The 15,760-nt window shown below is 34.8% G+C and overlaps 1 protein-coding gene across 11 annotated transcripts in view; it reads left to right on the top strand.

The window, feature by feature from the left end:
- The window catches only part of CCSER2 (coiled-coil serine rich protein 2), a 190,455-nt gene that overhangs the window by 136,033 nt on the left and 38,662 nt on the right, over window positions 1-15,760 (top strand). For 10 of the 11 annotated variants that reach the window (XR_006607719.1, XM_045083575.1, XM_045083574.1 and 7 more), the window contains 2 exons: window positions 3,474-3,557; window positions 8,782-8,868. Coding sequence is in view for 9 of the 11 variants with exons in the window: in XM_045083575.1 (XP_044939510.1) it covers window positions 3,474-3,557; window positions 8,782-8,868 (171 nt within the window). In the remaining 2 variants the exon portion in view is untranslated. Of the gene's footprint in view, window positions 1-3,473; window positions 3,558-8,781; window positions 8,869-15,760 lie in introns of those variants that run through there. The other variant, XM_045083579.1, reaches the window with a different exon arrangement.

Raw genomic sequence — 15,760 nt, forward strand, 5'->3', positions numbered from 1 at the left:
ATTGCTGCTATGAACACTGGGATACATATGGCCCTTCTTTTCACTACATCTGTATCTTTGGGGTAAATAGTAGTGCAATTGCAGAATCTTAATGTAACTATTTTTAATTTTTTGAGGACTCTCCATACTGTTTTCCAAAGTGGCTACACCAACTTGCATTCCCACCAACAATGTTTGAGGGATCCCCTTTCTCCACATCCTTGCCAACACCTGTCGTTTCCAGGCACCCAAAGGCTCATTAACTCAATTTGATTAATTTTCTAACTTGTGATTTATATTTTCCCTAAGAGATTATATAGAACTGATATAATTCCTTTAAACTTTGGAAGAATTTGCTAGGAAAACATCTGGCCTTCAGTATTTCTTTTACAGAAGTTTTAAAATATGAATTAAATTTATTAATAATCACAGATCTCCTCAGGTTATCTGTTTCATTTGGGGTGAGTTTTGACAATCTGTGGTTTTGAGTAATTTCTCCATTACATGTAAGTTGTCAAATTTGTGTACATAGAGTCACTCATAGTATTATTATTATTATTTTTGTATTCTTTTTTTTTTTTTTAATTTCTTTTCAGTGTAATAGTATTCATTGTTTTTGTACCACACCCAGTGCTCCATGCAATACGTGCCCTCCCTAATACCCACCACCTGGTTCCCCCAACCTCCCACCCCAGTATTATTATTATTTTTTCCTTCTAGTGTGTTTTTCTCCTTGGCTCAGATTGCATGATTTCTGTTGATCTGTCTTCAAGTTCAGTCTGTTATCTCAAATTCTGGTATTTAGTCCTGCTGGTGCATTTTAAAATTTGATTATTGAATCTTTTCAGTTTTAAAATTCCACTTTATATATTTCCCATATCCTGTGTTTTTGCTCAGACTTTCTCTTCCTATTCCCTTCAAGAGTTCTCTCTTACTTTGGGAGAATTTTTATAACAGCCCTTTTAAAATCTCTTTCAATTAATTCCAACTTCTGTCTTGTTTTGGCACTGGTGTTTGTTGATTCTTTTCCTGTGTGAAGTTCAGGTTTTCCTTGTTTGTAGGTTGAGTAGCTTTGGGTTTTACCTTAGATCTTTGCATGTTTTATGACACTTAATTTTGTTTAAATGATATGGAGAATACTGTGGGATTTCTTGGGGTTTTTGTTTTAATTTTAAAAGCAGATAAACACTCTGGTTAGATTCAAGCTATAATTTCCAACTAGCCAGCTATGTTTGGATTATGGTTATAATCAGTTCTGTTTCAAAGCCTTTTTACCATGTTTGTCAGATATGTTCTTTTATATATATATATATATATATATATATATATATATATAAAAAATAAAGTACTATTATATATAAATATATAATAATATATAATATTTTTATATAAATATATATAAATAATATATAAACTTAAATATAAAGATTTTATCTATTTATTTGACAGACAGAGATCACAAGTAGTCAGAGAAGCAGGTCCAGAGAGAGAGGGAAGCAGGCTCCTTGCTGAGCAGAGAGCCTGATTGATCTGGGGCTCGATCCCAGGACTCTGGGATCATGACCCGAGCTGAAGGCAGAGGCTTTAACCCGCTGAGCCACCCAGGCACCCTGTCAGATATGTTCTTAGTATACATCTTTCAGAGGCTAGATTGGGTCTGGGCAATGGTCTGATATTATTTCTCAGAGTCTTTGATATACTGTTTAGGATCAGATTGAAGCCAAGTGCTGCTGAGAGGTGAACCTAGAAAGTTACATACAGCTTTTCAGAGTCACTTTCCTGAGTTAGTACTTTATGGTCTCCCTGATATTTTCTCTTCACCTGGGGATGCCCTTTTTGTTCCTGCACCTAAAAGCTGATGTTTTATTTTTCCTCTTCTGCTACTTATTTTCCACAGCTATAACAATGTCCAAGACAAAAGTGGTGTATACTTGTGTTCTGTCTATTCTTTGGGGTTCCTGCTTTGCAGTGGGCAGAAAGATAATTGAGATGTCTGAAAATAAGTCAGATTTTACAGTTCCTCTTTTCTCAAATATATAGTTATATGTAGGACTGTTTTTATATGTCAAGGTATTTATAGCAGAGATGAAGCTTTACCCAGATGAATCTTGTAAAATTTCTTTCTTTTTTATTTTAAACATTTAATGCGGTGTTCTAAAGACATTTGTTATTCATTAGGATATTGCCTCCTCTCAGGTCAAATTCTTAGTATCCATATGACATCACCAGTAAAAATATAAATTTATTTCTTATAGCTTTGACAAATGCTTTTTTTTTTGCTGTCAGTCAATAATTACCTATTGACTTTACGAAATACACATTTATAGATGCCATACCTAGAGATTCTGATTCAGTGGTGTACAGTATAGTAAATAAAGAAGAAAATGACCTACATGCTTATATCTTCTACTTTAACACTCTTCTTTAATACAGGACATTCCTATGGTCTAGGAGATGTCCTCAGGACAGGTATGTCTGAAGAGGATTGTGATGGTAGCAGTACTGAAGGTTGTTGATTCAGTGGTTGTCCCAAGGCAGTTAGGTACCATGTGAACAAACCTGATCTCTACCCACTCTTGTGCTGCCTTGGTTGGGGGCTTGTCCCTCACCATCATCCCAGGCATATTCTTTACTGGTTCATCTTTCTCAGAGTTGTCTGTGAGTTATTTAACATGCCATTTCTTAGTTGGTAATTCCTCACCAGCTCAGCAAGGAGTAGGCCTTAATTCTTGTTATTTTTGTTATTTCATTTAAGAATGAGTAGTTTAATTTTTGCAACTTCTGTTAAAGGGTAGCATACATCTCAGTAAGGTGCTGAAGGTATACCAATATTAAGTGTACTACTTGAACTTTTCATATGTACTTATCCACATAACCACCATAGAGTCAAGACAACATTTCCAGCATCCTAATAGATTCCCTAATGCTCATTCCCAGTCAGTAGCCCCATTCCCCTGACTCAATCCCTGTTCTTATTTCTAGCACTATAAATTAGTTTTTCTTACTCTCAGGCTTCATATAAATCGAGTCATGCAATGTCTATACTCCTGTCTAGTATTTTTAATCAAATGACTTTTGTGGCCACTCCTTGTTGGGTTATTGTTTCTGACTAAAAAAGAAATACTCAAAAAACTGTATCTAAACTAAAGCATATTTAATTTGACTTTCATTTTGTATTTCTTGTAGGTGATATAATCTTCAAATTTTCTAGGAAAATTTCCTTATTCTTTTTCCCACTCTAAAACTTTCAAAGGTTTCTTGCTTCATCCACTCATGTAGTATCTTACTTACTTCCATAAATGACTCTTGCCCTAACTCTCTTTCTTGCTTTTCTACCTTTTCTTCTACCTGTATGTAGGGATGAAAAGGAGATTTCTGAAATCGTATTTCCTGTTTGTTCTTTTCCATGCTAGCATTTGGATGGGGTGAATTCAGGTTGAAATGAGTATCTTCAGTTAATGTGTTAATCTCATGTTTTCCTTCTCTTCTGACAGCATGATGGAAGTGGTTCACTGCATGATATTCAACTCTCATTGCCATCCAGTCCAGAACCAGAAGATGGTGATCAAATATATAAGGTATGATTAGGAGTCATGCTAAATTTTTCAAAATTATTTTGTTACTAAAATTATAAAGCAGTAACAACTAAAATATTTAATAATAAATATATTAAAATCTGAAACTTTGCTATGTTGAGTTTTACTTCGGTCTGCTTTTAACTTTTGTTACCTTACTAAATTAAAATAATATCACCGTGGTACTTTAATTTGAATGTATTTTATCAGTTGGACAATTATTTGTCTTTCTATTATAGGTATCCTATACCAATAATATACCAATCCTATACCAGTTCTTTTTCTTAAATCAAGAAATTATTAAATTTTTAAGTTCTTTTTGATAATTATGAATAGCAGTTTTTAAAATATAATTACCAATTAAAATGACTCACAGGTACTCCTCATATGTAATCACAACATTGAAAAGATATATGGAAAATGAGATTAATTTATCTCTTCCCATGTTTAAAAATATAATTATAGAAAATGGATACATTTTAGTTTTTGAAAATGTGTTTTTTATAATTTTCCTTTTTAGTTGAAAAAAACTCTTTTCTGGGTGCTTTTGTGACTCAGTTGATTAAGTGTCTGCCTTCAGCTCAGGTCATGATCCCAGGGTCCTGGGATCGAGTTCTGTGTCAGGCTCTCTGCATTGTGGAGAGTGTGCTTTTTCCACTGCCCTTCCCCCAGCTCATTCTCTGAATCTCTCTCTTTCAAATAAATAAATAAAGTCTTTAAAGAAAAAAGAAAAAAAGCTCTTTTCTTTTGCAGTTATTTCTGAAATACCTATTTCTTAATCACCTAAAGCATTCTTGGTTTAATGTTTCCAAGTAAAATTATTTTTTTTCTTTTGTATTCTATTTTCAGGGTTTGCTAGTCAACAGTCTATCTTGAAATATTGGTGGCTTATAATGACAAAAATGTATTTCTCACTTGTTATTTTTCAATATGTTACATATTGACTGTAGATCAGCTAGGACTCTATGCTTCCTCTTCATTCTGGGACCTAAGCTGAAGGATCAGCCCCTATCCTGGAATATGTTTTTATACCTGAGGGAAAAGAACATTGCCAGAACCACATGTAGATTCTGCTTGCATGTTGCGTATTTCACTTCCATAGCAAGTCAAGTAGCAAGTGGTGTTATTAGAGGTCAGAGAAGCATAATTTTCTTGTAGGATGTGGGGTGACTTATTTGTGACTTATTTGATAACAAGATTATGTCTAAAACAACCAAAATCAAAAGAGACTGTAGGATTAATAGTCACATCTGGTTATCGAGGCTTAATTTTTCAACATGTTATCTTAACTGTTCTTGCACAAATTTCTTCCCATTGCTGTGCTTCCACCCTATTGTGGGTGTGTATAGTATTCTAAATCAGCAGGTCTGCAGTTATGTTCCCAGTTATGTCCCCTGTTCATTCAAGATGGTTTAGTAGTACAGTTTCAAGTGATAAAAATATGGTGACTTGTATCATTGCAAGTTTAGAAACTAAAATCTCCACTGGACATGCCATGTCTCTAATCTTTTATCTTAGGACAGCTTCCTCTCCCATTTCCTTGATGAGCTAGTCTCAACATGGACCACTCTCTTCAAGCCTCATTCTCAGCCATTCTTCTCATTTTCTGTAGGTGGCCTTGTATTCATCAAACAAGATCTGCTACCTGCCTTCCTGCCTTCTGATTTACCTGTATCTGTTAATCATTCTCATTCACTTTGTTCCAGTTATAGGACAAAAATGGCCACTGTGCTGTGGAAGACCACCATTTGTTAGGTTCTTGACTATCTTCTGCTGCTGTTAAGGACCTAACTACCTCCTCCTCACTCATCTCTCATCAGTGTGCTTTCTTTACTTTCTCTTCATTATCGGTTTATAAATTTCTCTATCATAAATTTGTCATAAATTTAGTAAACCAAATAAACCTTTCCTTGACTCTCCTTAAACCTTTTTCCAGTTAACATGGAAACTTGGAAAGATGAAAGCAGTTACTTGTTTTAATGTATAAACATTTGGTGTGACTGTTGTCTTAAAAGCTTTATCCTTGATTTTTATGTCATTTGTCTCTAAAATTTTTTTTTTTTAAGATTTTATTTATTTATTTATTTATTTATTTGACAGAGAGAGATCACAAGTAGGCGCAGAGGCAGGTGGGGGTGAGGGGGACAGCAGGATTCCCACTGAGCAGAGAGCCGATGCGAGGCTCGATTCCAGGACCCTGGGATCGTGTCCTGAGCTGAAGGCAGAGGCTTTAACCCACTGAGCCACCCAGGCGCCCCTGTCTCTAAAATTTCTTATACTCCTTAACATTTTCCCATTTTCCAATTTCCTTTGTAGGTTCCTTTTCTTCTTTAGAATAGAGATTTATATATTTTGTCCAGTTCTCTTTGACCTTTTTACTGTCATTATTTCATATATGGCATATACATTGATAACATATATAGTTTCCCTTTCATACTTGGTGATCCAGTTACCCACAGGTACTTCTAACAGTATATCTAAAACTAACTCACAAGTATTCCCCTTTGAATGTGTTTTTCCTCCTTTATTCCCCATTTCTTTTGGTGGCAGTACTAATCACCATATCACCCAAGCTAGAAATATAGGAAATTACTCTTGACTGCCTCTTGTGTTCTTTCACATGGAGACAGTCACCAAATTCTCCTAATTTTGATTCTTGCTCTTCCTTCTTCTCCCTATTATCATTCTCTTAGGTCAGGCTCCTACTGTCATATGAAGTATGACATCTTAGTAATAAATTTCCTAAGTCTAATTTGGTTGTGGTTGTCAAGTTTGTTCTCCAAGCAGCTGTTAAAGACATCTCAAATGCACTATCACTTCCCTGGCTTTTTTAGGCCATGCTTGATGTTCATGGCCCTCTATGATTTAGCTCCTGCCCAGTTTACTACCCATATTGGTACGTACTCTTCACTACAGCCTTTGTGTAACAACATCACTGCTTGTAATTCTCCAAATACTCTGTCCTATGCTTGCCTTCACCTCTGTATTGTTGTATCATACTGAGAATCTCTTACTTTAAAATCCAGAGCCTGACAACACTTCTGTGTATTCGTAACTTTTTACTCATCCTTTAAGACTTCACTAGAGTTACCCATTTCCTGATATGTTTTTGCCCATCTTTATGTGTAAAATCCTTAGAGCAGTGCCTGTAATAAAGTTAATTATATTATAACTATATACATGTTGGCTGTTAATATGTTATCACATTGTATTTGAATTTCATTTTCAGGTCCCTTTCCTCCAACACTAGTGGGACCTAGCAATGACTGAATGATGGCTACATAGTATTTCATCAGATTGCTACCTTGTATTTCAGTTACCCCCTTTTTGGACACTGATAAATTTGTAAACTTTTAGATAATACCTTCTTGTAGGTTTTTCCATACTTAGGATTGTTTCTTTGGCATAGCTTCCAGGACTGGGACAACTGAGGCAGAGTGTAAGAATTTTTAAGACTCTTCAATGTAGAGCTGTATGTTTGTCAAGAAAGGCCAGTTTTGATGTCTGATAGTGTACCATTTTTTTCTGCAATTTTATTAATCGCATTGAATATTTCTCTCTTCAACTTAATACCTATAAAATAATACCTTAATACTTGAATTTGTATTTCTTCAACAAGTCATATAGAACATTTTACCAATTACCTACATATTTGTGAGAACAGTCTTATGTGGGGCCTAGAAAACAATCCTGTATGTTTGAACAGGCTCTTAATATACTTAAGTATAAATTCTTTGTCATATTTGCATAGGTTTTCACCAGCTTTTTACTTTAATATTAATTGTATACATGCTTTAAAGTTTTATATAATCAAATATACTTATTGTTCCTTAATAGATTCATTTGCCACATAGCTTAAAAGTTTAAACATGTATTCATGATCTGCAATCTCTTTATCTCATTTTTTGGTCTTGATTTATGATTTAAAAAGTTAAGCTCTTTAAATTCAACTGGAAATCATTTTTTATATATAATGAACAGTTTTATCAAATTCAGTATACATAACATTACAAAAATTTTTTGTCCCCATTTTTGTGATACTTATATGTTATGTTAAAGCCTTTATAAAATGTCTGTTTCTGATTTCTTTTTAAAGAGACTGCATTATTTTGTGTTTGTTCCTGGTGTATCTGCAAGAGATGGTATACTTTGCTCAGTAACAACACATTATATTTACTTACACATATTTTTCTCTCTAGAAAGATATATCATTCACGTGTACATATCCTTATTTCCTTGCTGTACTCTTGCCTCAGTATATATTTCTGGATAATTCAATAGTAGTAAACATAGTGGACTAACTATAAGGTAAAGATAATTTACACTTGGAAATACAACTGGATCCCTGCTTTACTTGACAGTAGGTTTCTGTTTAATACTATTAGGAATTTCTTAATAGACTAAATTGACAGGGTATTTTGTCTTTGAGTCAGGCAGTTCTCAGGAAGGTGGCTCATGGGAAAAAAATCTCCCTGTTACCCTACCAGGCATATTTATATTTCTGCAGATTTCTGAACCAGCTGTGAAATGACTCTGTGCCTTTAATTATGCTGTTTTCTGTTTGTTGTGCCCTGCATTATTTTTGATAGGCAACTCTCATACATCCCTTTAAATTTGCCTGAAGTAACTGTCTTATCTGTAATTTATTTTACTATTGGCCTTTTTTCCTGTTTCCCTATCTGTAAAGGGGGATAATAATATCTACCTCAGGGTCTCAGGGTCATACTCAGGATCAGATGCTTAGATATCTAAAAGTACTTTGTTTATAGCATTTGAAAAGTACTTAATGAATGTTACCTGTGTTGTTATTATTGTTCATTTTTCACATGTTGGACTCCATTACACTATGAATTTGTTCTTTTTTAAGATTTTATTTATTTATTTGAGAGAGAAACAGAGAGAACATGAATGGGGTGAGGGGCAGAGGAAGAGGGACAAGCAGACTCCTCACTGAACATCAAGCCCCACTCGGGGCTCCATTCCAGGATCCTAAGATCATGATCTGAGCTGAAAGCAGATGCTTAACCAACTGAGCCAGCCAGGACCCCCCCCTACACTATGAGTTCTTAGAAGACCAAAATGGGTTTTTGTTTGTTTTGTTTGTGTATAGGTTAATTGCTGGCATATTTAAGAAGAGTTTTCCCCATAATTTCCCCTTAACAAAAACCATTCATTATTCAATATTCATTGTTGATTTAATGCTTGTTAATTTTTAAAAATATTTCAGAATGAAGATTTATTAAATGAAATAAAACAACTTAAAGAGGAAATAAAGAAAAAAGATGAAAAAATCCAACTATTAGAACATCAGCTTGTAAGTATTATAGTGTAATACATAAAGTAGAGGCTTTTCAAAGTGCACAATATATGTGTTTTGTTTTGTTTTTTAAAAAGTCTGGCTGGAATTGAAATTTGGCTTTATTTTTGGCTTTCAAAGTTGCGCTTTTGTGTTATTTTTATATTATATGAATTCTGAAATATGTGATTTACTTCAGTCTAAATATTCAAAAAGCTTAGTCTAAATATTAAGTACTCAAAGTGTAAAGAAAGTCTTCATCAGTCCATTTCAGTGGCCTTCATTTGGATATTCTTACTTACATTCATGTTACTGATGAAAAATAAGTGTCTTTCTTCATATATGTTTAAAGAAATGAACTGGTGAGTTGAGAACAAGGCATTTTTTCTCTGTGAGAAGAGAAATTAAGCTGGATTTTAGGCTTAGATTTCAGTCAGTAAGACTGTCAGAGTGAACAATATGCCAAGAAGATGCTTCTTCCCCATGGATGATACTGAGTGATAACTCAGAGTCATGTTCGAATCTTTGAAACTTTGTAATTGTTACAATTTCAAATGTTAGTCTCATCTAAAATCAGTATGTGCAGTATATTGAACATAATTATAATTTAGTTCATAAAATTGAAAAGGCCAGGATAACACAATAATGGCATAAAAATGACCAGGAAAATATTTGTTGGAAGTCAAAGCATATTTTGGTATAACAAAGTATTTAGTAATATGAATATCACTTAGAATATAAAGGATATAATTTATTGAACTCTGAGCCGCTGAGGTCAGATCACATAGATCCAACTTATGAATAAATAATGAGGACAGATGGATCAGATGTTATTTTTGAGAGTATAAGGAGAACTTAAAAATCTGAAACACAAATGAATGGGTATTGCAAATCAAGGGCCTACCAAATATAAAATTAATAAAGAAAGTAATAAGACCTCATGTTTGTATTTCAAAACTAAAGATAAAAACCTAGCCAGTTTTCAGGGAGAAGAAAAACAGCATTAGGCAATTAAGTAAGCTTCAGATTTTGGAAAAATGTGTTACAGAGCACAAGAATTGTGTCTAGTGCACTTCAGAAAAAGGTTATGCCCTCATATTTTATAAATAAATTTTTATTCATATACCAAGGTAAATTTTCAGACCTTTAATATCTTGAAAACTATGCCATCCGGTTAACTTTGTAAAATTGCTTAATAATGCATACCAAATAGTTGAGGCTAAGATTTAAAAAATAACTCAAGAATTTTAGGAGGTTGAGGGGGCATCTGTGTGGCTCAGTCAGTTAAGTGACTGTATCTGTCTCAGGTCATGATCTCAGGGTCCTGGGATTGAGCCCCACATGGGGACTCCCTGCTCAGCAGAGTCTGCTTCTCCCTCTCCCTCTGCCCTTCCCCTTGGCTCATGCTTCTCTCTCCTTCTCTCAAATAAATAAAAACTTAAAAAAAAAAAAAAGAAAGAAAGAAAACCATTTTTAGGTAGGCTGGATGAGCTGAACTTCCCAGCCAGTAATGGGAGAAAATTTATTGCTCATTATTTTATCTAATGTAATTATATATCATTTGAATGTTGGACTTTTTGAATTTATACATTTTTATTTTCTTGAAATTAAAAATTTTTAGTTTTTAAATTTTAAATTACTATTAAATTTTAAAAATGTTTACATTAAGTAAAGTACATGTTTGAGGAAGGAAATAAGGAATATCCTGAACTCAGAAGTTTTTCTCTTCTACAAATGGATATCTAGAATTATTTTTAAAATATTCTGATATACTTACATAAATTAAAAAATTTTTATGAAATGCTTTAAAATAACTATTAGGTTAGAATAGTATATTATACAAAAGATAATTTTTTTTAAAAAAGACATAGAAAGTAGAAAAATACCAAGGATATCTAAAAACAGCAGAACTAAGGTGACAAATTAGATCAGATGTAATAACAGTAAATGAAAATAGTCTTATCTCTCTTAGTTTCATTGAGGATTTAATGCAAAATCCATTAATTTTCTTTGTATATAAAGAAATTTAAATCAAATAAAATGGTACAATAATGTTGAACATAAAAGGTTGGGTGAGACAAAATGAAATTACTCTCATCAAAAAAGCAGGGGTTGCAATAAAAAGATAAATCTAAGATGGGAAGAATTATGAAAAGAGGTCACTTTATATTGATGTATGGAATGTATATATTGATGTATGGAATTAGGAGTGAAAGGGAGAGCAGTTTATTTATTTTGGAGCAGGTCCTAGAGGAGCAGGGATTGCTGAGGGATTTTTACAGGAACAAAGGGGACTGCGGGTAACATTTGCCTCTTCCACCCCCCAGCATAAACACATGGCCAGCTGTGTGAGGTAGCCAAGTACTGATATACACTACCTAACTTGGTAACACCAAGCCTTGCCCACTCCCTTGTGCTTTGGGGGATCCACTCTTCCAAGTCACGTTTGCCTCAGTCCCCGTACTGCAGATCCCCTCCCCAAAAGACCTGCACAAACCTTGGCAACACTGTCTCCTGACCCAGGCATTTTGCAAGGCTGGGTTGGCATCAGGCCCATTGGCAGCAGGCCCTGTGGAAACCCTAGGTGTTAAAATTGTGCACCTCAACTGGAAACCCAAAACACTGCCCACAACAGGCAAAGAGAACCTCTGCAAATAACTGGATTAAAAGAAAAAGTGACCAGGACACAACTGCAAGGCCCACACAACACATATAGGAGAACCCCAGAGGATTGTTGAAGAAGAAAACCAAAGCTGAAGGCACCACAATGTCTGATTTCAAGCTATGTTACAAAACTGTGATCAACAAGATACCATGGTATTGGCACAAAAGTAGGACACATAAATCAATGGAACAGAATAGAGACTCCAGAAATGAACCCTCTACTCTATGGTCAACTAATCTTCGACGAAGCAGGAAAAAATACCCAATGGGGAAAAAGAAAGTCTCTTCGATAAATGTTGATGGGGAGAATTGGACAGCTACATGCAGAAGAATGAAATGAAACTGGGCCATTCTCTTTATACCATATACAAGATAAACTCAAAATGGACGAAAGACCTAAATGTGAGAGAGAAATTCATCAAAATCCTAGAGGAGAACATAGGCAGTAATCTCTTTGGCATTTGGCCACGTTGACTTCTTTCAAGACACATCTCTAAAGGCAAAAGAAAGAAAAGGAAAAATGAACTATTGGGACTTCATCAAGATAAAAAGCTTTTGCACAGCAAGGGAAACAGTCAACAAAACTAAGAGACAAACCATGGTATGGGAGAAGATATTTGCAAATGACATTACAGATAAAGGACTGGTATCCAGGATCTATAAAGAACTTTCCAAACTCAACACACAAAAAACAAACAATCCAGTCAATAAATAAGTAGAAGATATGAACAGACACTTCTCCAAAGAAGACATACAAATAGCTAACAGACACATGAAAAAATGTTCAGCATCACTAGCTATCAGGGAAATACCAATCAAAACCACAATGAGATACCACCTTATACCAGTTAGAATGGCAAAGATTAAGAAGACAGGAAACAGCAAGTGGCGAGGATGTCAAGAAATCCTCTTACGCTGTTGGTCGGAATGCAAGCTGATACAGCCAATCTGGAAAACAGTATGGAGTTTCCTCAAGGAGTTAAAAATAGAGCTACCTTATGACCCAGCAATTGTGCTAGTAGGTGTTTACCCCAAAGATTCAGATGTAGTGAAAAGAAGGGACACATGCACCCCAATTAGTGTTCATAGCAGCAGTGTCCACAATAGCCAAACTGGAAGGAGCTGAAGTGTCGTTCAATAAATGAATGTATAAAGAAGATGTGGTTCATATATAAAATGGAATATTACTCAGCCAATGGAAAAGATGAATACCCACAATTTGCATAGATTTGGATGGAACTGGAGGGGTTATGCTAAGTGAAATAAGTCAGTCAGAGCAAGACAATTATCATATGGCTTTGCTCATATGTGGAACATAGGGAATAGCACAGAGGACCAGAGCGTAAGGGAGGGAAAACTGAATGGGAAGAAATCAGAGTGAAGGACAAACCGTGAGAGACTCTGGACTGCAGGAAACAAACAGCGTTATGGAAGGGCGGGGGGGTTAAAGGATAGGGTAATTGCATAATGGGTATTAAGAAGGGCACATGTAGTGATGAGCACTGTGTGTTATACACAACTAATGAATTGTGGAACACCACATCAAAAACTAATGATGGCTAATTGGACACGATTAAACAAACAAACAAACAAAAAAACAGAACATTCCTCCTTAAATACCAGAATACAGATTCTTTTAAAGTGCACATGGTACATCCTCCCGAATATATCACATATTAGACCACAAAATAAATCTGAACAGATTCAAAAGATCAAAGTCATACCATACATCTTTTCTGAGTACAGCACTATGAAATTAGAAATAAGCCACAAGAAAAAAATCTGGAAAGAGCACAGATTCATGGAGGTTGAATAACATACTATTAAACAATGAATGGGTCAACCAAGAAATCAAAGAAAAAAGAAAAAATTATATGGAGATAAAAATTGCTAGCTTAAAGAAGCAAGAAACATCTCAAATAAAGAATCTAACTCTAAACACAAAGGGGCTATAAAAAGAACAAACAAAACCCATAACAAGGGGTACCTAGGTGGCTCAGTGTGTGAAAGCCTCTGCCTTCTGCTCAGGTCATGGTCCCAGGGTCCTGGGATCGAGCCCCACATCGGGCTCTCTGCTGAGCGGAGAGCCTGCTCCCCCCACTCTCTCTGCCTGCCTCTCTGCCTGCTTGTGATCTCTTAAATAAATAAAATCTTAAAAAAAAAAAAAAAGCAAAACCATAACAAGCATAAGGAAGGAAATAATAAAGACTAGAGCAGAAATAAAAAATACAGAAACTTAAACAATAGAACAGAGCAGTGGAATCAGGAGCTGGCTCTAAATTGATAAACACCTAGTCCACACTCATTAAAAAAAAAAGAGGACTCAAAATCAGAAATGATAAAAAAAAACACCCAAGAGCATAGAAATGCAAATGATTGTAAGAGAATATTTTGAAAACTTATATGCCAACAAATTGGACAACCTAGAGGAAATGGATGAATTCCTAGAAATGTTACCTTGCAAAACTGAAGCAGGAAGAAATAGAAAATTTGAAAAGAGCAGTTATCCAGAATGGAATTGAATCAGTAATCAAAAACTACCAACAAACAAAATCAGGTAAAGACATCACAAAAAGAACTTTAGGGCAATATCTCTGATAAATAGTTGCAAAATTCCTCAACAAAATATTAGCAAACTGAATCTAATAATACATTAAAATGAACATTAACCATGATCAAGTGGAATTTATTGCTGAGATGCAAGAATGGTTCAATGTGATACATCACCTCAATAAGAGAAAAGATAATGATGATCATTTCAAGAGAGGGCATAAAAAACATTTTGGTAAATTACAACATCATTCAAGATAAAAATCCTCAGCAAAGTAGGTTTAGAGGGAACATACCTCAACATAATAAGGGTCACATGTGAGAAACCCATGGCTAACATCATACTCAATGGGGAAACCTGGGGCTTTTCCATTAAGAGCAGGAACAAGAAAGGATGTCCACTCTCACCATTTTTATTCAACATATCACTGGAAGTCCTAGCCACAGCAATCAGGCAACAAAAAGTAATAAAAGCCACCTATCCATCCATCCATCCATCCAACAAAAAGTAATAAAAGCCACCTATCCATCCATCCATCCAACAAAAAAATAAAAGCCATTCATCCATAAGGAAGAAGTAAAACATTCACTGTTTGCAAATAACATGATACTCCATATAGAAAACCCAAAGACTCCATCAAAAAACTACTAGAATTGATAAATGAATTCAGTAAATTTGCAGGATAGAGAATTAGCGTACAGAAATCTGTTGCATTTCTATATACTAATAATGAAGTAGCAAAAAGAAATTAATAAAACAATCTTATTTGCTGTTGCACCAAAAATAATAATTAAAAAAAAAAAAAACCCTAGGAATAAACGTAACCAAAGAGGTGAAAGACCTGTACTTGAAAACCATGAAATATGATGATGAAAGAAATTGAATATGATAGAAAGAAATTGAAAGACATCCCATACCGTGGATTAGAAGAATAAATATTGTTAAATTGTATATACTACCCAAAGCTATCTGCAGTTTTAAAATAGTTGCTATCAAGATACCAACAGCAACTTTCACAGAACTAGAAGGAATCCTAATATTTATATGGAGCCACGAAAGACCCCAAATAGCCAAAACAATTTTGAAAAAACAAAACTGGAGGTGTTTTAGATGTCAGGTTTTATTAAAATCATATCAATGTAATCAAAAGTAATCAAAACAATGCCCTTGGCATAAAAATAGACACATAGTCAATGGAACAGAATAGAAAGCCCAGAAATAAACCCACAATTATATGGTCAATTAATCTATAAAGAAAGTAGGGATATCCAATGGGAAAGATCGTCTCTTCATCAAATGATGTTGGAAAAACTGAACAGCTACTTGCAAAAGAAGGAAACTGAAGGACTTTCTTACATATATACACAAAAATAAACTCAAAATGGTAGGAGGAGACAAGCTTGTGGGGAAGTAGGAGGAGGCACCGTTTCAACCTATACTCCAAAGTGAGCTGATTACCTGGCAAAGAACTCTGATCACCCATGAAATCAGCCTGAGATTAGAATTATACACTTCTGGATCTCAATGGGGGCAGAAGACGCTAGTAGGCAGGCAGGTAAAGTGGAGTGGGAACATTGGACTGATATAGGAAGATAAACAAAAGGGGGAGGGAGCCACCAGAAGCAACCCATTGGAAAGTAATACCCCAATACGAGAGTGCCCTGCGATTGGGGACCAGCATTAACTTGGATTCTG

The sequence above is a fragment of the Mustela putorius genome, unplaced genomic scaffold (assembly GCF_011764305.1).
Source record: "Mustela putorius furo isolate JIRA1106 unplaced genomic scaffold, ASM1176430v1.1 tig00000698_pilon_pilon_pilon, whole genome shotgun sequence".
Classification (NCBI taxonomy): Eukaryota; Metazoa; Chordata; class Mammalia; order Carnivora; family Mustelidae; genus Mustela; species Mustela putorius.